This window comes from Periophthalmus magnuspinnatus, chromosome 6, assembly GCF_009829125.3.
Source record: "Periophthalmus magnuspinnatus isolate fPerMag1 chromosome 6, fPerMag1.2.pri, whole genome shotgun sequence".
NCBI classification, from domain to species: Eukaryota; Metazoa; Chordata; class Actinopteri; order Gobiiformes; family Gobiidae; genus Periophthalmus; species Periophthalmus magnuspinnatus.
The window spans coordinates 30,908,105-30,931,450 of record NC_047131.1 but is presented as its reverse complement, the minus strand read 5'-3'; the positions used below and the strand labels follow the sequence as shown (position 1 = coordinate 30,931,450).

Genomic DNA, 23,346 nt, shown 5'->3' with positions numbered 1-23,346 from the left:
GTGTGTGTGTGTGTGTGTGTGCGTCTGGAGTAACACACCGGCCGCCAATGTCACGTCGACCCACAGCTTCAATCTCAAACGTATTTAAGTCCAGTTTTCCCGCGGTGACGTCAGGATCTGCACACGTCCCGTTTTGTGCGACGCAAACTCACGTCGTTCGTCGCGTCGCATCGAGTCGGGGAAATACTTTTTGGTCGCCGCTTAGTTGTTTTTTTTTTCAGAAAGTGTCGTCGTTCTTCGGATTCGTGCGATAATTGAAAAACGTCTGGTCAATTTCAGCGCGAACGTCTCAAACAAACAGATCCAGGTCGTTTGTGGCGTTTGACACGTTTGAATTTTGTGTATTTGTATTTGTTGTATTTGTATTTGTTGTATTTGTGTATTAAAGTGTGAACTCGACAACTTTAGTCTGGATGTTACCACGAAAGTTACGCCTCAAATCGAAAGAAAAGTACTTTTTACTTTGCAGTCCTGTACAGAAATGTAGTGGAAAGTACAGATACTGCTCTCAAATGTAGTGAAGTAAAAGTAGAAAGTATCCACTGTAAAATGTACTTAAGTAAAATAGAGGTACTGCTCTCAATTGTAGTAAAGTAAAAGTTTAAAGTATCCACTGTGAAATGTATTTAAGTAATGTACTTTGCTGCTTTCAAATGTAATAAAGTAAAAGTACTCACTGTAAAATGTACTTAAGTAAAGTTCAGATACTTTCTCTCAAATGTAGTAAAGTAAAAGTAAAGTTATCCACTGTAAAATGTACTTAAGTAATGTACAGCTACTGCTTTCAAATGTACTGAAGTAAAAGTAAAATGCACTTAAGTAAAGTACATATACTGCTCTCAAACGTAGTGAAGTAAAAGTAGAAAGTGTCCACTGTAAAATGTACTTCAATATGACTCATTTGGCCCATCTGTACTTTCTCTCAAATATAATGAAGTAAAAGTAAAAAGTACTCACTGTAAAATGTACTTAAGTAAAGTTCAGATACTTTCTCTCAAATATAATGAAGTAAAAGTAAAAAGTACTCACTGTAAAATGTACTTAAGTAAAGTTCAGATACTTTCTCTCAAATATAATGAAGTAAAAGTAAAAGTACTCACTGTAAAATGTACTTAAGTAAAGTTCAGATACTTTCTCTCAAATACAATAAAGTAAAAGTAAAAGTACTCACTGTAAAAAGTACTTAAGTAAAGCAGAGATACTATTCTACTTACACACAGTACTCCGTGTACTCGTCTCCGCCGCCGTCACTCACCTTGACCTTGCCGTTGGGCTGCAGCAGCTCCGTCACAGACACTTTGTCCTGCTGCAGTCGCCTCTTGACCAGTTTGGAGCAGCACACGTTGACGGCGCCCTGCACGTGCGACGCGTTGTACTCCGAGAACGTCCTGCTGTCGATGACGAGCAGCCGCCCGGCCCCTCGCTGGATCAGGCTCGCCAGGCGCTTGATGTCCATGGCGCTCCGTTTGGCCGGACCTTTGTCCCCGCCGGCCATGGTGGTGAGAGAAGGATGGAGAACGCGGGTCGGACGGGCGAAACGAGACGAGGGGAAGGGGAGCGGGGGGTCAGAGGTCAGAGGAGCGGCGGAGGAAGAGGAAGATCCATGGTGCCTGAGGAAAACGGAGATAAGCGTTAATCCGGATGTGATCACAACGCGGGAGTCGTCGGTTTAGCGTAGCGTCCGGCGAGCGCTTCGTGCCGGGGCTATTATTGGTCAGCGGTGACATTCAAAATGGCCCCTGCCTCTTTAGAGATGCTGATAATCAAACAGCTGTTCATTAAACGCAAGGTCGTGATTACTCCTGCTCTCGTCGCGCCGCACATTCGCACGCCGGCGCTTGACACGGGCAAAGGAGCGCGCGGATACGACTCCAAATACTGGGAATAATCCGGCTGTTCTTTTGGAGATGTGCGTAATTAGAAAACTGCACATATCCTCTATAATGTACTATTAAAAAAAAAAAAAAACATGAAAAAAAATCTACAAAAAATCAACTGTAATCATCCAAAAAAAAAGTAAAGTGTAACGTGATCCGCCATTTTTTTTCTTAATTTTTTGTTCATTTTTTGGGTCATTTTTTAGTAAATTCTTGGCTAAACTTCGACCTCAACCAAGACACGTACAGACACTTTTTAGCGCGTTCCAGAAGCATTGTTAAAATATAGTTTGGTTTACTCATCTCTCGTTTATCGCGGGGTTTTTGGTTCTAAAAATAACCCGCAATAGGTGTAAATCTTCAAACTAATGGTGTAAAGTTTTCACATTCAAAGGATATAATGTTTAGTTTTAAAGTGTGAATCGCTATGGCAACAGTCCTACTTTCCCATCATTCTGAAGTCGATGCATGGACAGAAGACTTGGTACAGTGGTCTCTCGTTTATCGCGGGGGTTGCGCTCTAAAAATAACCCACAACACAACGAAATCTATACGTTTTTGTCTGTAAAACCCCTCACCACACACTTTATACACTTTTCTCACACAGGCGTTAACATTTTCTCACATTTCTCTCTCGTTTAAACTCTCTCAAAGTTCAAACCTTCGTAGGCGTCTTTGTCGGTGCAGAACGTTTCATCGACATTGTGGGTTTTGTCGGGGAGAAAACAAATCGCAAACGTACAGCACTTCAGAGTCACACTGAGATCCAACGTTTATGTAAATTTGTCTGAACACATTCTGTACTGGACAGGAGACACGGCACGGAGGAGACTGATGGACAATGGTCTACAGTCCAACAGCCAATCAGGACGCACGACACAATGGTCTACAGTCCAACAGCCAATCAGGACGCACGACACAATGGTCTACAGTCCAACAGCCAATCAGGACGCAGGACACAAGGCACGTTCATACGATGTAAAAAAACGTGCAAAATTGGACAAAAAAAATCAACAAAACAATGAAAATCGTGTTATACTGATGAACAACAGTATTTTAAAACAGCTAAATATAAACACACATTATGGATGAGCAATATATCGGTTCGAGTATCGGTATTGGCTAATATAGATATCGCTTTGTTGATATCTGCGTCGGCCGATATCACCATTTGATACTGATATTCGATGCTGATTGTCTGAGAGTTTGAACAGACTAATGAGTAAATGTGGAAATAGAAGAGTGCGGCTTTTTAGAAATATTTTACACAAACATGTTACAAATTATTTCATTTTCCAGACATACACGTTATTTTTGCAAAAGTTAAAAGTTTTACTTCAGCTTTGGATAAATGATTGGGCTTTTCTATGGATTTTTAAAAATATCAGGATCTGTCAGAGCAGCAGGTAAAAAAAAATGTAAATAAAAAAACAAAAAACAAATAATTAAAATTAAAATTAAAATTAAAAATTAAAAAATAAAAGTAAAAGTAAAATAAAAAAATAAAATAAAAAATAAATAAAAAATAAAAAATATATAAAATAAAACAAAATAAACTAAAATAAAATTAAATAAAATAAAATAAATAAATCCACACTGGCCCATCTCTAATACATAAACTGTCAGTATGGCCCCGCCTCTCACCACAAACTGAAACTATGGGCTCTATTTTCTCCACTTTTACAGCTGACAACAAGCTGCATTTTAAAATAGCCACTTTTACGAGAAGTTATTTAAAGGCTTCAAATGCCGTTCAGATCATCCATCCGTCCAGGATCCGAATACAAAGACTTAAGCCAGACACGCTCCACAATAAAAACCAGTCCAGTGTTTTGCGGCTGTGGTCGGGGGTCTCCTGTGCAGCAGCTCATGAAACAGGAAACTCAGATAAATTAAGCCGGGGGAATTCAGAGAGCAGGTCTGGTCAGGTCTAGATCTGGCCGTGTGACACCCCCCCCACACCCCTCCACCCCCGCCCCCCCTCCCCTGCCCCGGGTCGGACGTATTCGCCAGAGGAAAATTCATAAACCAAAGAGGAGGCTGCTGTAGTGGAGCAGGTGCCGCTGGATGTGAGAAGGTCACAGTGTTTGTTTTATTCATCTGGAGCACGTGGCGTCATGAAAAATGGATAGGCCTCTTCTCGTTTAGCCCAAAGTCTAAACGGAGACTTAAACCTTGGCTGAAAAGGGAGAGTACGAGAGAGAAGACAGAAACAAACACAACGTAGAGGAAGGTTTAGGAAATCTGCAGGAGAAGCTTTACGGTCCACTGTGTGTGACAAAACTGAGTCTAGTGAGCGTTAAATCATGTTCTGATGCTGCTACCTGCTCAAAAACAGACCTGGAGCTGCGTTTCAGTTACCGATTTACGATACTATGGCTTTAAGTATCTGCCGATATCAACCGATACCAGAGCAGAGACTGAAAGCAGCATTTATTTACTAAGTTAAAAAAAATAACAACAGAACAACTTTGTATGAATAAAAACTCAAACATTATGAGACTTTCTAGGGCAAAGATCGGGGATATCGATATTTGGAGGTCAATATTCCAGCAGATTATTCAGTATTAGTGTCGATATCGGTGCGTCTCTGATCGATACGTGGGAGATGTGGAAGCTGGTGTCAGGATGATGAAATGAGCGCCCCCTAGATCTCTGCAAAAAGGTCACGCAATTGATTCCTGCAGCAACCAGAGTAACAGCCTCCTCTCCTCCTCCCTCTTTTCTCTTCTCCTCTCCTCTTCTCCCATTGTCCTCTCTTCCTCTTCCTTTCTCTCTCCTCTCCCTCTTCTCTCTTCTCTTCCTTCTCTCCTCTCCTTCTGTCTTCTCCTCCTTTTCTCCTCTTCTCCTTCTGTCTTCTCCTCCTCCTCTCCACTTCTTCGTTTGTCTCCTCTCCATCTATTCTCTCCTCCTCTCCTCTCCTTATGTCCTCTCTTCCTCTCCTCTCCTCCTTATCTCCTTTCTTCCTCACCTCCTCCTCCTCTCCACCTCTTTGTTTGTCTCCTCTCCATCTCTTCTCTCCTCCTCTCCTTCTCTCCTCCTTCTGTCCTCTCCTTCTGTCTTCTCCTCCTCCCTCCTTTTCTCCTCCTCCCTCCTCCTCCCTCCTCCTCCTCTCCTCTTCTCCTTCTGTCTTCTCCTCCTCTCCTCTTCTCCTTCTGTCTCCTCCTCTCCTTCTGTCTTCTCCTTCTCCTCTTCTACTTCTGTCTCCTCCTCCTCCTCTCCTCTTCTCCTTCTGTCTCCTCCTCCTCCTCTCCTTCTGTCTTCTCCTCCTGCTCTCCTCTTCTCCTTCTGTCCTCTCCTTCTGTCTTCTCTTCTCCTTCTGTCCTCTCCTTCTCCTCTTCTCCTCCTGTCTTCTCCTCCTTCCTCCTTTTCTCCTCCTCCCTCCACCCTCTCTCCTCCTCTCCTTCTGTCTTCTCCTCCTCCTCCTCTCCTTCTGTCTCCTCCTCCTGCTCTCCTCTTCTCCTCCTCCTCTCCTCTCCTTCTGTCTTCTCCTCCTGCTCTCCTCTTCTCCTTCTGTCTTCTCCTTCCTCTTTTTCTCCTCCTCCCTCCACCCTCTCTCCTCTTCTCCTTCTGTCTACTCCTCCTCTCTCCTCTGCACAGTTGTTTGTTCTGTCCATCTTCTTCCCATGATCCTTTGCGGCTGTAGGACTTTCACACAGTCCTGCTCTGTCTGTCTCGTGCACTTCCTGGACATTCTCTCTGTTTTTATATCGTCTTTAACTTTTCACAAAACTAAAGACTTCAACTCTCAGATACTAAAACACGACAGAAACAGGCCTGATACTCGATACCCGATTCAATACCAGTTCCGATACCACCGCCAAATGAGTTTTATAACTGTTATTTTTCACTTTAACTAAACTACAGAGCAACTTTGTAAAATATAACGAGGAGTTTCAGGTCCAAACTGTCCAGATCTCACCTGTTTATCGACCAAAATCAAAACTCAACTGAACCGATACCTTGGAACCGATACCCGATCCATTAAAAACTATAATATTAACATGTGATACTCGCTCTGACACATCTCAAAAAGACGAAAAAAGACTCTCCTTTCAGCTGATTAGTGTGAATATATAAAGAAATAACGACGACAGAAGCAGCACGAGTTGAGACGGTAAACGTGAGATATCGGACACGTTTAAAGCGTAAAAACATGTCCGATACGCATAAAAACAAGACAATAGAGCATCGGTTCAAACGTAGAATGAGTCTTGACGATGATACCAAGCCTGAGGAGTTGTCCAACTTCGCAACGCAACCGAGATCCTGCAGAAGGTGAGTAAGAGCGAATAAAACAAGACCGAGCATGACGCGACTTATTAAGAAACGATACTGCGCTTTGGGAATTCCTTAATTAACGAGCATGTTACTACAAAAGCTGAAAATATCAACGTTATTGTTCGATCTGGGAACGAATTTGAGGTCCCACCGGAGGAGCAGGAGGACGTGTCTGGGGTGAGGGACGTCCAGGAGCTCATTCTGTTGTTTATTTACCGCAGCTCATGCTTTTTTTTAAAACAGTATTGCACATTTAGAGTCGTTTTTGTGGTTTAAATCTGCTGTTGCGTTCCTGTATCAGTCGTTTAAGTCAGTTTCATTATTATTCACTTGTTCAGCTGAAAAGGAAGCTTAAACGCAGCATTTAACTTTGACAGAGATGGGATTTCCCACTTTGTTTCGAGCTAAAATAAGAAAAACATGTGAAATGTGCGTTAGGTGAACTGGAAACATGTGTGCGTGTTTCTTGTGTTTGTTAATCTACTAAAAAAACAACACATAAATGAGGAAAAACGCGTGAAATATCATCGTTTATCGTCTGTATTTTTCTTCTAGTATTGGACTCGGGATCGATTCAGCAAGGATTAAATAAAATAACAATGAAAAGACGCCATTTCCGAGGTGGCAAGACTCTTGATTTGCCATTTACACGATCAGATATGAGGTATTTTAACGCGCAAACAGGATAAACAACGCAACTCTGCAACGTACAACTCGGACCAAGCCTAAACATGGACGCCGTCGGGGCTACCTGCCGACCTCCGTGACGCAAGAAAACACAGAGAACGTGGGACCAGTGCTGCGAAAAACAACGAAACCACAGTCGACAAGGTGGTGCAGATGTTAGAAACGCAATTTATTCTGCAAACGACGAGCCGAATCTGCCAGAAAATGCTAAATATCAAAAAAAAGAGTTGTATTTCCAGACGCTAAACACGCCAAGTCAGTGGTATTCCCCTCTTTAGCCGACATCAGCAACAATTGTCCCGCCCGCTCGTCACTGACCTCTGCTGCAACGTCTGGGTTCTCCCTTGAAGCGCGGACACATCATCATCATCATCATCATCATCATGTGTCGTAGAGCGTCTTTACACCCCGACGCCCGCAGCAAACGCGACTCCCAGGGGCGTGAATCTGCCTTTTCGCGTCGCCATGGACGGCATCCGGCAGCGACCGACCGCTGTCCTGGCTGCTCCCACCCTTTCTCCCACCCTTTCTCCCACCGCTCTCTCCCACAATCCTCTCCTTTTCTCTCTCTATTATCGTTTCCCGTGGTCTAGTGCGGAGAGAGGACACGGACGGGGAGGGACATCGGCGTGGACGGAGCGGTTTATGTGATGCGACGCAGCGGTTTTGTTTATAAAAAAAAAAAAAAGCTCCGGGACGCGAGAACGAGACACAAAACAAGACACCAAAACAAACACGCTCCATCGATTTGATTAGGAAACAGCCACGGGCGATCGCAAATTCAGTTGTTGCCATAGAAACAACCCTGGTTTCGGTGTTCTGGGGGGGGGGGTTGGCGGGGCACGGGGGACGATGCTGCAATGGGACACAGACATGAAGATATCCTTATGTAATAGAAGCCGCTGTGGTATTACGACTTGACTCCTGAACGTCCCTCGGGAGCGTAACAAAAACACATGTTACACAGTTTAAATTCAGACTGGGAATTCTTGCGCAGGCCTAAAAATGTTGTATAATATCTTAAGTAAACAAAACAAAGTCACACACAGATCCATCCGGTTTTGAAATCTTAAGTTTGTTCATGAGTCAGTTTGGGAAAGACACTTGTCACCCAGAGACGAGCGTGAGTAAGTCCGCGTAAGACTGTTGTGTCATAAGCGATTTGTGTTTTAATCATGTACAAATATCACTTAAATATCACAAATATCACACAAAAAAGTACTGATTATAGATTCAAAATGGGCACGTCTATATGTGTATGACAAAACTACAAGTATAAAAGGGAAATAGTCACGTTTTTATACAGCGTTTAAGTCATTCGAAGCGTGAAAAGTGAAAAAAAACGCACACACATTCGCACACACGTTCATACGCCTGTGTGCGGAGACACTACGGGCGAGGTGGGTGAGGTGTCTTGCCCGAGAACGCAACGACAGCGCTCATTTGGGGGAGCTAGAGTGATGAGAGTGGATCTGAGGACGAATACTGTTGTAAAATAATATAATACAGGCATGTCCAAAGTGTGGCCCGGGGGCGAAATGCGGCCCTCAGACCAATTTTTCTTGGCCGTCAAACTTCCAGGTGATTGGCCCATATTACCTTAAACACTACTTTTTACTGTATATTTCTGAAAATCTACTTTAACAAGCTCATATAAAATATTTCTTGTGTCTCATTGAGGATGTGAGCGTGAATAAAGGTCTAGTAGTTCAGTCTAACTTGTAATAATAACGCAAATTTGAAGTTTTTACTGTATTCGCGACGAGTCTACGGCCCTCAATTGGCCTCAACTTTGTAACTTTTATATGTGGCCCTTAATGAGAAAAGTTTGGACACCCCTGATCTAATGGATGTTTTTCTGAATACAGTTGTTCCTCTCTTCATGGATTGTTTTTGTGTAATTTTGCTCGTTTTTTTTACATCATCTGAGCGTACATTGTGTTCTGCGTCCTGATTGGCTGTTGGACTGTAGACCATTGTCCATCAGTCAATGTGTTCAGACAAATTTACATAAACGTTGGATCTCAGTGTGACTCTGAAGTGCTGTACGTTTGCGATTTGTTTTCTCCCCGACAAAACCCACGATGTCGATGAAACGTTCTGCACCGACAAAGACGCCTACGAAGGTTTGAACTTTGAGAGAGTTTAAACGAGAGAGAAATGTGAGAAAATGTTAACGCCTGTGTGAGAAAAGTGTATAAAGTGTGTGGTGAGGGTTTTAACAGCTGCAAAAGGATTTTTTTTGTTTTTTTTGTTTTGTTTTTTTGCTCTGGTATCTGTACTTTTATGTATTTATGTATTTATTAATTTTTATTTTATTTTATTTTATTTTTTATTCATTTTTTATTTTTTATTTTTTATTTTTTATTTATTATTATTATTTTATTTATTCATTTATTTATTCATTCATTCATCTATTTATTTATTTTTTGCTCTGGTATCTGTACTTTTATGTATGTATTTATTTTTATTTTATTTTATTTATTTTTTATTCCTTTTTTATTTATTCTTTTTTATTTTTATTTATTAATTAATTTCATTTTTTTATTTATTCATTTATTTATTCATTCATTCATCTATTTATTTATTTTTTGCTCTGGTATCTTCACATTTATTCATTCATCCGTCTGTTCATCTTTTTTTACAAAATATAGATTAATTGTAAAAAATTAAGCTGATACTTCATGGATTTCGACCATTGCGGGTTATTTTTAGAACATAAAACCCGCGATAAACGAGGGACCAGTGCACCAGGTCGAAAATTAGCACTGTTGCCATAGCGATTCAAACTTTAAAACTACATATTACGTCTTTTGAGTGGGAAAAAGTCCTCAGAGTGAAAGCTTTACACCGTTAAGTTTGAAGATTTGCAAGTTTTTTGACTGAAAATGAGGCTCTGGAGGAACCGCCATTAATGAAAACCCCTGACTAAGCATTATTATATTTCAAAAACAGCGTTCAAAGACATGGGTAACTAAGGCGAACACAATGAGAGTTACTCCAGGCCAAGTGGAGCTGATGTAATGCTGTTCAGGTTATTCATTGACGGCTGGATAACGTCACCTGGGGCCTCCGTCTGCAGCGGGACTGTGTAAAAGTGGCTTTTAGCCCGGTACAATGACAGGCCGGGGCGTTTTGTTTAGACACAAACACTGACATCATCGGAGCTTTCCCTGACTCTTTTCAAACGCCGCTTCCTTCTGAACCTCGGTTTTTTTTTGGATCCACGCTCACTGGGTTTGTTTATCCAGACGATTACGAAGGAGTTAAACTAAACCAACTGGACTGGAGAGTTTGGAGAGTCCAGTTGGTTTAGTTTAAATCGTTCGTAAGATCTTGTTTCTGGAGGTTTTAAAATTTGCAGCAGTTTATCCGGACTGCACATGTTTCGGATTTGGAACGAGATAAAAGTGACGCGATATGTGACAATCCAGTGGTGGAAGGTGAGGAAGTACAAGTAGAGTAAAGCAAAGTACTGCATTTAAGGAGAATGTAAAGTATTTGCACTGTATCTTTACTTAAGTAGGGTCATTTTTAGTTTTTCTCTTATGTGCAGATATGTTACTTGAGAAAATGTGACAAATTATCAAATCTACTTAAGTAAAAGTATCGAACTATCTGTTAAAAATGTACCTAAAGTCTAAAAACTAAAAGTATTTCCACACCAAAAGCGTTAAATGTTGTGATATTGACTCAAAATTATGCATATTTTGGTCTGCAGTAACAACAATGCATCACTTTCTTAGTATTTCTTATGAATTTTGTGTATTTATTTGTGTTTTACTCAAAAACTTTAGCCAGTTTCCACGAACATGCTAAAAATAACCCCTCAAATCAAGTGAAAAGTACTTTTTACTTCTCAGTCCTGTTCAAAAACGCAGAGTAGAAAGTACAGATACTGCTCTCAGGTATAATGTAGTGAAGAAAAAGTACAAGTATCCACTGTAAAATGTACTAAAGTAAAGCACAAACACCCAAAAATGCTACTTAAGTACAGTACTTTAGTATTTGTACTCTGTTACCTTCCTCCACAGCCAAGATGGAGGAACACAGGCCTCACCATTGTGTTTGTGACTCCACAGAAAACAGACTGGACTGAGTAAACATATTAGATTCTATTAAAAAAACAGCTCAGGACCAGCGTTTACTGCAGTGAGACACATTTCCCTTGTAATCAGAAGCAGCTTAATCAGTTTGGGCTGGACTTTTCAGATCAATAATACCCGTGATGCACCAGGAAACTCCGGAGCCATATATCAAACTGGGATTGCCCTGAGTTCAAACAACAACAACTGCACCTGTCCAGGCTGAGCAGGGCAGACATAGTAGAAGAAAAATCACAGTAGTGTCTATGTTAGCAGCAGCAGCAGGAGCTATAAACGTCTAAATGGGACGCACAGGGCTGTTCTGGTGACGTCCAATAACAATAATGGAGCGCGCGCCGACGCAGAGGCTAGAATAAACCGACCCAGATATTTAACACAGACACTACGGTCACTGTGGGTAAACTCGAGCAAATTAAAACACATATGGGCTGCAAATTTGGCGTGGACACAATGGAAGACGTTGTGTTCCTGTGTGTTTATGTGCGCGTGTGGATCAACCGACCTCTCCATTGATCGAGCAGCAGCAGCAGCAGCAGCCTCATAATAACAACAAAATAAACAACAAACCGACATAGAAACCCAATAAAATGCAAACTCAACTTACCTTCATGCAAGCACGAGTCCAAATGTGACAAACACGCGTCGATACGTTGGATAATCGCTGCGTTTGGCGCGGATGTCTGCGTTATTCCAGTTTGGAGACGTGCGCGCCTCGCTGACACACTGCAGCAGCGCGAGGAGGGGCTCGGGCGCACACGCTAGGCTCGCTCACTCCAAAGCCACGCACTTCAGAATAGATTGCAGGGATAAAATGAATATAAACCGCGGGGATGGTAAAGCCGCGCTCGCCGCAGGATCCAGGAGGACGGCGCGTAAGTCACGTGCGTAAATGTGCGTAAAAGTCTTCCTGGCGCTGTTTCCTGCGTGTTTACCTGTCAAAAGGGGGGCTACAGCTGACAGCGCGTGTGACAGCGACGGGAAAAACACACAATGCCCTCAGTAAATGTCAGCTACGCACATGGTGAGTTGGGAATAAATGAGTAAATCTATGTATCTTTAAATGCGTAAACCTATTTTACACCAACCGCGCGTATTAATGAAGGCGCACTTTGGCACTTTCCTGAACCAAAGCGGTGAGGTCACGGTTCAGGAGCGAGAGAAAGAGAGAGAGAAGAAAAAAAAAAAACAACCCAGAAAAATATGAGGTTGACGTCACCGGCAGCCAATCAGCGCGCGCGGCTCAGGGCTGGAGTGACGTCACTGCTGTGATCTGTGGATTTAAGGAGCAGAGGAGCATTTAAAGGAGACACGCAGTAAAAAAAACACTGAAACATGTCACTATAAACCACAACTAGGAGGTAAATAAAATAATTAGTGGCTAGGTTTAAAAAATAAATAGATAATATAATGTTTAAGCTGTGTGGATATGGTCATCATTCGCTTCGTTTTATAAAAGCTGTTCATTAAACCGATTTTTCTAATAATTCTACAATCCTACAGTGTTTATTTTCCTGGAGAAGGTTTGAAATAGTCTCTAATACTGTTCCACTGTGGCCTTCACAATGAAAGAGTGATGAATGTGGGTTTATCAATGGAAAGAACAAGTGACGGGCTTTAACGTACAGGCCTCCTGACATCTAGTGGTGAAATGTGTAACTGCACTTTAGGTCCTTAAAGGAAATGAATTAAAGGTAAAGTTTAGTCTTTTTAGTTTAGCTCAAAAATCTATTGAATGAACTGTTGATAATTCTTCCCAATCAACATGGAAAGCTCATGGTTAAAATACTGTAAATGTGAATTAAATGTGTCTTTCAAATATAATGATAATAATAATAATAATAATAATAATAATAATACAAGAGCAGTCAAATTCATGAAAATCTATTTTATTTGGATGCAAAACTCACAACTCAAAGCGATACTGGAGCAGAGAGGAGGAATACTGATTTGCTGGTTGTGTATGTCCATGATTTAAAATCTCACTGTCCCTTTTTTTGGTTATTTCAAAACCAAAAAGCATCAAACAAGCAGTGGAAATACTGGATTAAAGACGATGCTTCTACTGTGAGCTGTTTAAACTGTCAGTAAAGAATAATACATCCTGATGTGTATTTACACATTCATATTATTCCCCCTCTGACATGTTCAAGTCGTTTGATTGGATGTGTGTATCACATGGTTTTGTTACATAGAAAACTGTTACTTTTATAGCTGCCTAACACTTAGCATTTATTTGTCATATTGTGAACTATGACCTATGACTAGCCACAGATGGAAGTGAGGACTGTGTGTAAACTCAGTCTGAGGTAAAATTTCCAATAAAATAATAAAATGTTCACATACAGCAAAGCATATTAAAGCAAAGCCTAAAGGCAGAACAGAAAAATACTGAGGACCGAGACTCTTCTTCTGCGTCTAAACAAACTTAGGTACTTGTCACATTTTCTCTGTCGAATCTTGCATCAGAACCAATGTGTTGATCCACAGTATGAGCTACATTCCATCATGGTGTAAACAGAAATATACACAAGGCATCTACTCGAAAGGATTGTATCAAAATGTTCTAAAAATATCTCTGGTTGGTTTCACAAAAGCAAACTGTATCAAAAGCATTGGCCGAGAGCAAGCAATATATAGGCTTAAAACTTTGTACACAACAAAAAGCAGGACAACCAATCACGTTGCTTGATTTTGGACCCGTGCGGCCCCATACAGCACATGCAGTTCATTTAACTTAACACAATCAAAACACATTACAGAAAAATAACTTTTACAGCTTAACTTCAGAGAACCGTGATTGGTCTATTGTGCTTCATACAGATTAGGCTTGGCCCGTCTATACAACAATCATGGGCTTACGTCACTAACGTGTTCTCCAGCTACCGAAGTCAGAGGCATCACAGAGTCTGAGCGCGCGGAGTCATGTAAACAGATGTATCCCAAAACCAGTAACGTGGGCCAGAGCCACTTTGGGTGTTGTTTTCACAGCATTGATTTTTCTGATGGAGTTATTCTATTTGTGTCCTCTCGTCTTCTCAGCGCCTCTGGCTGTGTGATGTCTCTGTGCGTGTGTGTGTGTGTGTGTGTGTGGGGCCTTAATGTGGGAACTGCTCTGTGTGTGAACATGTTTAAGGACACGGCAGCGTGGAGCTGGAACACTGTGGTTTGGTACGACTTCATTATTGACCTAATTGTTTTACATTCCTATGTTCAACATTGCACATGCCTTTTATGAACACATAGCACCATGCAACCTGAAGATGAGATGTCTCCTGATGTCCAGAAATAAAAGAGTTTATAAACAAAATGATACAGAATTAAACGTGAGGATTTGATTATGAGCACGAGCCAGAACTGACACTTTTACAGCAAACCTTTAAGCTGCTGAGAACATCTTAATCTTAATAAAACCGTTTCACTTTTGGCAGGACTTCATCTTAAAAACTCATTATGTGACTGAGGGATCGATGCTGTAAATTTAACACTTTTGGCATCTCCCTGTGTAAAATAAAAACATTTATGTGAATCAAACTCTCTGGGATTATTCTGCACAAAAACATTAAGCACAAATGTTCCAAACTAATAAGTCCTGATGAACTGCACTGTGTGTGGAACAGTGTGTGGATGAGAGTGTGGATGAGTGTGTGGATGAGTGTGTGGATGAGTGTGTGGATGAGTGTGTGGATGAGTGTGTGGATGAGTGTGTGGATGAGTGTGTGGATGAGTGTGTGGATGAGTGTGTGGATGAGTGTGTGGATGAGAGTGCGTGGAACAGTGTGTGGATGAGTGTGTGGATGAGTGTGTGTGGATGAGTGTGTGTGGAACAGTGTGTGGATGAGTGTGTGTGTGTGTGTGTGTGTGTGGATGAGTGTATGGATGAGTGTGTGTGGATGAGTGTTTGTGTAACAGTGTGTGGATGACTGTGTGTGGAAGAGCGTGTGTGGGGGTGAGCATGTGTGGATGAGCGTGTGTGTGTGTATAAGCGTGTGTGTGGATGACCGTGTGGAGATGAGATTGTGTGGATGACTGTGTCTGGATGAGCGTGGGTGTGGATGAGTGTATGTGTATGAGCATGTGTGGATGAGTGTGTGCGGATGAGTGTGTGTGCAGATGAGTGTGTATGGATGACTGTGTGTGGATGACTGTGTATGGACGACTGTGTGTGGATGACTGTGTGTGGATGACTGTGTGTGGATGAGTGTGTGTGGATGAGTGTGTGTGGACGACTGTGTGTGGATGACTGTGTGTGGATGAGTGTGTGTGGATGAGTGTGTGTGGACGACTGTGTGTGGATGAGTGTGTGTGTGTGGATGAGTGTGTTTGCGTATGAGCATGTGTAGATGACTGTGTATGGACGACTGTGTGTGGACGACTGTGTGTGGATGAGTGTGTGTAGATGACTGTGTATGGACGACTGTGTGTGGACGACTGTGTGTGGATGAGTGTGTGTGGATGACTGTGTGTGGATGACTGTGTGTGGACGACTGTGTGTGGATCCTGGCTGTGATGACATAGTTACAGTGGTGCGTACCACCAGAGGCGGCTCAGTGTACAGTGGCGTGTCTCAGTCTGGGGACGTTCAGACGGGGGGGACGGGGGGGTCACTCTTCAGAGGTGTGGGACAGCTGCTTCTCGTACAGGCTCAGGACATGATGCACAAACTGGTACTGCTCACATGTCTGTATCATCCCGCCCCTAACACACAAACGCACACAAAAACACACAAACACACAGAGCAAACGTTACACAAAAAGACACTTAGCGAAAGACGAAGTTTAAATCTGTGAAATGGACAAATCGTTGTAGGAGTAAAGTCGTTTCGCCGCTCGTCCAACTGTCAACAACTATTACAGTTACTACCCTCTTCAACCTTTAATGGCCCTCCTTTTGTGTCTTTTTGTATGTTTTGGTCTGAATATAGAGTTTTAGATCGGTTAGAGATGACGTCTGAGGCCTCCATTCCAGTTTAAGGAAGGATTATTGTCTTTCCTAACAAAAAAAATAGCTTCTTTAACTCCTCTCTTAAACCATTTCTTTTCTCTGGCTCAGATCTGAACTTCACTGTCTTCAAAATAGTGTTTAAAATAGTGTTTAGTGTCTTTGAGGTGGAGATGCACAGCAGATTGTGGCCCTGAGCTGCTCTCTCGACGGCGTTGGTACATTCTCTCACTTATTTTCTCCACTTTTCACTACACAAAATGGAGTAGACCACATTACTTTTGTTTATATCTCTGGGTTTTGTCCTTTAGATGAACCAGTTTCTGTCTTAAAGTGTTTGTAGGTTTGAAAAAGACCAGAATCTTAAACTGTCTGGAGATCACTACACCCGTCATGAATACGCGATCAGACGGAACAGTGCATTCAAATTAAAAAAACGGGTTAGTGCGACTTAAAAATGCAACTCATTACATAACTCAGAAGTGTCCAGAGTCATTTTACACTCACAGAACATCGCACACGTTTGTTTCACCAGTGGGTCATCCATGTTTGGTTGGTAAACAGAGCGTTTTAAGCAACAAGGACAAACACGCTGGTCTTGTTGACGCTCGTAAGAACTGGACTTTGGAAACTGGCCATAAACCGTCTTCGTGCGACAACGCTAAGTCACGGCTAAAGGTAATACCTGTCCAGACGGAGCTGACAGGTGGTCCTCAGGATGTCGACCACGCCCTCAGTCCTCAGCTGCTTGCACAGGATGGAGGTGGCAATGAAGCAGCCGGTTCGACCGATTCCAGCACTGCAGACACAGCAACGAGGTAAAAACGGAAAAAAACCCAACAACAGACGGTATAAAGAAGCAGCGTAAAGGAGTGTGACGTCAACCACAGCGTTCAGCTCAAGTCAAACGAAGCTAATCGAGGCTAGCAGTTAAAACGGCGAATTTAGAGCCACGTTTGGGATCGCGGACTGTGAGTATCATAGCAACCAAAGAGCCAATCGGGAGCGAGGATGTTGAAGGTAAAGCCCCTTGGTGGTTTAGCGCGGGGCAAACAATCAAACCCGCAACTTCAACGAAAGAGTGCAGCTCATTGGTCTGTTATTAATGTTCATATCTTTGTTTACGGATATAATAGCGAAATAAAAACCCCAGGATCATGTAGAGGGTTAATACGAACGTTTAAGACCAAAATGGCGACTGACAGTGGGAGTTACAGAGAGAGAAGCCATTTTTTTTCACTTCCTATGTGGAACGCGGTGGCTAGCAGGTTAGCTATGTCCATTTATATAAACAGTCTATGAAAAAACACAGATTACTGCAGGATTAGCATAGATTTGATTAAAACTTGTCCTCCCTGATTGGTGCATTTTAAGTAGCCTTCTCTTTATTCATGGCGATAAAAAAAAATAAAACTAAAAAAATCGTAATCTCATCCCAAAATTGCCATATCGTGATTCGCTTCTTTTTGTTTTGCAGCTCTATGATCAAAAACGACACTTTCCACCACTTCCTGTTGGTCAAACTCTGTCATACTTTGATTGACAGGTGCTTTAAACCAATCACAGTGAAGAATAAACTTAGTTAGACACTAAGAAAACATGAATCTGACATGATCTGACAAAACAAAATCGTGATATGAAGTTATAACTAATCCCACGGTGAAAAAACATCTCTAAATGACGCGTTGTACGGAGCGAACGTTACCTGCAGTGCACGATGGTGGGCCCACTGGAAGGCGGGGCTTCCTCTCGGGCCCGTTCCACTTCCTGTACCAGTTCCAGGAGGGGCGGAGCTTTGTCTGGTGTCTTTTGATCTGGCCATGAGGTGTACCAGTACTGACGCAGACTACGCTCCTCTCTGTCATGCTGCAACACACATCGGCGGATATTACTCAAGCGAATAAAAACGTTTCTTCCTCCAAAAATCGACTCAACAGTGAACAAATGTGTTTTCTATCAATTGCATATAGTTTTTGATTGAAGTCGTGTTTCGTTTCTTTGTGTTTTAACAAAAAAAAACACTAAAATGTCCTGCAGTGTGACTTGAAACTCCTTGAAAAATACTCAAAAATCCTACGAAAATATGGTTAATAATAAAGGGAAGCATGATTATTTCACTTTAATAAAACTACAACTTTATCTCGACTTTAAAACGATAAAAGATATAAACAGTTTGATGCTGTGACCCAAAGAGCGTCCATGTTTGCACCAGGAGGAGCTCTGGGGTTAAAGGTTTAAGAGACACGTCAAAAGAAATAATGACCAGATTCTTATTTTTGTCAAATTCAACTGTTCTGACGAATGATGAACATGCAACAGTTTGATGTCCTGCTGCGTTTCCTGAGAAAAATACCACTCTAGTTGTTAAAAAATATATTGTTTAAGATGGGACAGTTACATAAATATTAAACTACAGACATATTTTGTAATTGATTTGATTTTTTTATGATATGACGTTCTGACAATTGTTGTAGAACTGATTTGTTTTTGAGAATATTTTTTGGATTTTACTGCAAAATCTCGTCACACCACAGGCAGAAAAGAGGAGTTACACCCCCAAAGGTTTCCATATACGTCAAAATGGACTTTACTGGAAGTTTTCAGATTCTCTCAGATGGAGCAGAGACACTTTTTTCTTTTAATTACAAAATTCACAAATGTTTTCCCTGATTATTGATTATTTCTATAGTGACTAGACGCTAGAACTCACTAGATTATATCAAAAGTGCATTTCAACTTTGTTCATGTTAACTGCCCTCGTCTGTATTAAATATTATTGGTTTATTTATGAGTTTCAGCTTTATGTTACAGGACTCAAAACAATTCAAAAGACATATATTTTTGTTTTAAATTACCGTATTTTCCGGACTATAAGTGTCACGTTTTTTATAGTTTGTTCAGGGTCCGACTTATATGCAACTTGTTGCTTGTTTTTTCTGCTTTATTTATCTGATTAACTGTTAATATCTTACGTTAACAAACCAGACACGTGTTCAGTTCTGTCTGTGCTTCATGGAGCTGAATAAATATAAATGTGTTACGTTAGCGTTAGCATTAGCGTTAGCGTGATGTACTGATATTCAGCCTGTTGTTCCACATTTTATTATTATTATTATAACTTGTCTTTAAAGATAAAATGTCTGTTCTTGGTCTCAGGTTTTGTAAAATGCATTTCCCCAAAAGTGCGACTTATATATGTTTTTTTTCTTGATTATTATGCATTTTTTCCGCTGGTGCGACTTAAAATATGGCACTTATGTTTTTCCAGCATTCTAATCTATAATAAAAACTTGCAAGATTGTCTGAAAACTCAAGAAAAAATACTAAATTGGTTTAAACAACACATTTTCCGGAGCTTGTGATCAATCTGAGCGTTCGTGGTCCTGTTCAGGCTAATGCTAGCTAGCTTACGACTGTAATTCTATGTGTAAGAGACTTGTTTAACACCTGTTGTAGTTCCAGCTCAGTCAGATTGTGTTAAAACAGATCAGATCAGAGTCTAACTTGAGTATCAGAGCTTTTTTCTTCATTATTATGCATTTTTTGGCTGCTGCGACTTACACACAGTTCATTTTTATCATTCAAAAAGCAGCGATATCCAATTATACTTAATGAAATGTATTTATTTCTGAATATTTTCCGCTGCAGTGACTTGAACAGTGGCACGTTAACCCGCCCGGAGCATGTACCACATTAACCACATTAACATCAGTTCACCTTCAGAGTAAACACCCTCAGACTGTAGTCGTCCTCCTGCGTTACCGAGACAACCGTGATCTCGATGCCCTCGTGGGTCACGGCGTCCTCGGGCCAGTACTCCGCACATTTCTAAAGGAAAGCATCATCACAGAAAACATTTATTACAACACACATTTTAATATTAAACAGATTTACTCGACACAATTCAACGCACCTCATTCTTCTCTTCCAGGTTTGTGATCATTACGATGATCGGGCATCTCTCCTGCCACACCATCCTCCAGAAGTCCCCCACCGTGTTCACCGTAGGACCCTGCGTGGCTATGTACGCCTGCTCCTCGTCGTCGTAACCCTGAACACGCAAAACACTGCCTGAGAATACACGGAAACACCTCAACGCTGCTCCGGGGGGTTCGTAGATTTACCTTTAAATAATTGCCGTTGATGTAGGTGCTGAGGAAGTCGTCTTCGTCATCTGACTTTAGAATCACTCTGCTGTGTGTGTCTGTGAGAGACAGTGTGAAAACATTACATTCAGGATATAATATGGGGGGTTGTTTTTGCTGTGTGCTCACTTGGTAAGATGGTTTTGTAGCGGTTCTTTCTCACCAGCCCGGGGTAATTGTACTCCTTTGGATCAACAAAGTTCATGGGAGTTTCCTGTTGTTGGGCAGAGAAAGCGAGACAGATGTAACAGTATTATTACCATGTAGAAGGCGCAGGTCAGACTCGAAATAAATGTTCTATTTTCTGTACTTGCAATAACAGTAGCTCCAATTTGAATATTTGTGTGACTGCACATGTGCCTAGCAGACATTGCAATCCTTCATGGGTTTTCATTATGCAAATATGCTTGTATGTATTCTCCTTCGCCCACTTAGAGGCTCTGGAGGAGCTCACGGGTGTGTGCGGCGCTCCATCGGGTGTTGTGTGTGGGATGTGCGTGTCTTTGTCTAGGTGTGTCTCAGGAGTGTCGGAGTGTAGGCGCTGATGCGGCTCTCACATAAAACTCGGCCTGCAGGGCCTGGTCGTCCATGGCCCGGCTGTGGAGCTGGGCAGGGGTCAGGACGTGCGTTCCCTGGCGGAGGTATTCCTGGGCCGACTGGTCTCTGGGTGAGAGTTGTGCGCCGTAGCCGTACGGCTCTGTGCACCCAGGGGTGCACATGTCCAGAGTCAGGGAGACATTAGAGCCCCTCCTGTCAGGCAGAGAAGGTCAGCAGAGACCATGATGTCATACACTTACGTCATGATTAGTGAGTAACACACACCTCTCCTGCAGCCCCACGGGAGTCACTGTGAGCGTGGCGGAGTCGGCCTCTGTCCTCGTGTCCGTGATGTCAAACACAGGCGTCTGTGGCACAGGGTCCAGGTCCAGGAGGTCCTCCTGAGCGTCGGTCCACTCTGAGAGGGTGAAGGAGGGCTGTCGACTCACAGACTGACGCCGCTCCCCCAGCTCCTTTGGGACGGGTCCTGACCGCCACAGGCCAGTGCCATAGCGCCACTTACAGACCATGTGGATGATCTACAGCAGAATATTACAATCAATACTTTGTAAATACTTAAATGAATTAGATTTGTATATGATTTTACTAAATGTTGCGGACTATTCCAGGCTGAACTACACATATAGCTCTGTTTTCTTCATTCTCTCCGGTGTTTTACCATGATGATGCAGATGGCCACACTGATTCCTGCTGTGCCATTGACGATCCACTTGTGCTCTTCAGTGTGGGCAACCTCCTTCATCAATAATGTTGACTGGACAAAATACAGATAAAAACAGTGTTCTGTTATGTGATCGCACTGGACACATGTACAGTGTCTGAGAATGAGGCAGGCAAACCTCGTACAGATACAGATATATAGTGAAATATCTACTATCGGCCTGATTATAAATGATCAGGTTGAATCTACAGAGACACACAGACTCCAGCTTCTATGTGAGAGTCAGCAGCATTTTCTAAGACTTAAAAACATTGAATTGTACACTATGATACTTACATTCCCGCCTAAGATCGGGTGGCATGGAAGGATGAAGCTAAGGTAGAAGTCTATTACTTGCAGAGCTTTATAGACGGATGAAAACGGCCCATTTCCTTCCATCACAAAGAACAGCCAGTAGCCCTGGACAGAGAAAGTAAAGATGTGTGTTTGCATGCTCATTCATGCATGAGTAATCAGACACGGGTTGTGCTTGTTCACGTGTGAAAAATGTCTCTCACACGCAGAATTTTAACATGCATGATCCTCATTTAAAGGGCCAATCACACTGTTTTCTTATCTGTGTTTTCCATTAGAATCATTTGGATCATTTCAGAACCTTTAACTATTCAAAACCCAAATCTGTGTGAAACTTCAGACCACATACCGTGACCTGGGACACAGCGAAGAGCGCCACCCAGAAGTGTATCTCCACCACCAGAGCGTAGACTTTATGCAAAAACAGTTCTTGTCCGTGAGAGTTGGGAGGGTCCGTGGGTTCAGTCAACTCGTCTTTATTTGAAAATCCATCCAGTGTTTTATCAGTCTTTGCAGGTTCATCGAGCCACACCGGGTCCTCGTCGGGCCTCAGGAAGATGGAGTCCTCCGTGGGCGACCGTGTGGAGCTGCTCAGCTTACGCGTCATGCTCCTCCTGGTAGATGAAGCTCTCCTGAGTTTAAACAGTTTCACGTTAATGACATAAAACGAAAACAAAACTTTAAATGAGCAAGTTTAAGTAATAAAGGGAACAAAATAAAACTAAAGTACTGTGCTTAAGTAGAGTGTTTAAGTATCTATGCTTTACTTAAGTACATTTTACAGTGAATACTTTTCACTTTTACTTCAGTACATTTGAGAGCAGTATCTGTACTTTCTACTACACTACATTTTTGAACAGGACTCACAAGTAAAAGTACTTTTCATATGATTTGAGGGGTTATTTTTACCCTCCTGACTAAAGTTTTCAAGTTCAAGCTTCGGCTTTGAGCAAAACAAAAATAAATACTCAAAATGTATAGAAAAAATTAAGAAATTGATTTGTATTTTTTACTGTTGACCAAAATAAAAATTAAATCAGTATCTCTACATTTAACACTTTTAACACTAGCAAACGAACAACATTTCACTCTGTAACTACATTTTTAATGAGTACTTTTTTTACTTGAGTAACTTTTCACCCCTGTATCTGTACTTTTACTTAAGTAACAGAATGGAGTACTTCATCCACCACTGATTAAACTCAGAACAAACTGTTATTTTAATGTGAAAATATGAATAAAATTGGTTTGTTTAGTGTAAATTTAAAAAATCTGTCACAATATTTTGGTCCATAAATACATTTTTATACAGCACTTTTCCACCCGCACATTCACACACACGTTCATACACCAGTGCGCACACACACTGGGGCGAGGTGGGTTAAGTGTCTTGCCCAAGGACACAACAGCAGCATTCATCTGTCGGGTTTCGAATCTCCAACATTCAGATCAGTGAACAAACACAAAACATAAAATGAACGTTGTTTTGAATAAATGCAAATCTGAATATCAGGTAACATATGAGCCATGGGTTTAAGAATAATGGGAAATGAGGACTGTTGCCATAGCGATTTGCAATTTAAGACTAAATATTATATGTAGGATAGGTCCTCAAAAAGCTGCATATAACAGGAAGCTGAAACTAATGAATATATTGCTTATATTTAAAAAAGAAAATCTCAAAATGTTGCAAAAAGGGCAGATTAAAAATGTAAAAATCAAGAAATTTTTTTTGTAAA

The 23,346-nt window shown here is 41.6% G+C and overlaps 2 protein-coding genes across 2 annotated transcripts in view; both read right to left on the bottom strand.

The window, feature by feature from the left end:
* The window catches only part of dusp8a (dual specificity phosphatase 8a), a 54,195-nt gene extending 42,146 nt beyond the window's left edge, over window positions 1-12,049 (bottom strand). Inside the window, exons 1-2 of the mRNA XM_033967451.2 lie at window positions 11,556-12,049; window positions 1,256-1,610 (exon numbers count right to left, since the gene is read on the bottom strand). Of these exons, the coding sequence (XP_033823342.1) occupies window positions 1,256-1,495 (240 nt within the window). The 5' untranslated portion in view covers window positions 1,496-1,610; window positions 11,556-12,049. The remainder of the gene's footprint in view (window positions 1-1,255; window positions 1,611-11,555) is intronic.
* Window positions 12,050-15,082: 3,033 nt separating this feature from the next.
* On the bottom strand, window positions 15,083-22,214 carry ptpn5 (protein tyrosine phosphatase non-receptor type 5). Its single transcript, XM_033968057.2, has 13 exons — window positions 21,957-22,214; window positions 21,590-21,712; window positions 21,251-21,346; window positions 20,857-21,110; window positions 20,592-20,784; window positions 20,164-20,248; window positions 20,014-20,093; window positions 19,803-19,940; window positions 19,607-19,717; window positions 17,595-17,755; window positions 16,575-16,688; window positions 15,437-15,646; window positions 15,083-15,191 (listed from the first exon to the last, which is right to left on the bottom strand). The coding sequence occupies exons 1-12, from the start codon at window positions 22,212-22,214 to the stop codon at window positions 15,553-15,555; spliced, it is 1,707 nt and encodes a 568-aa protein (XP_033823948.1). The 3' UTR covers window positions 15,083-15,191; window positions 15,437-15,552.
* Window positions 22,215-23,346: the final 1,132 nt, after the last annotated feature.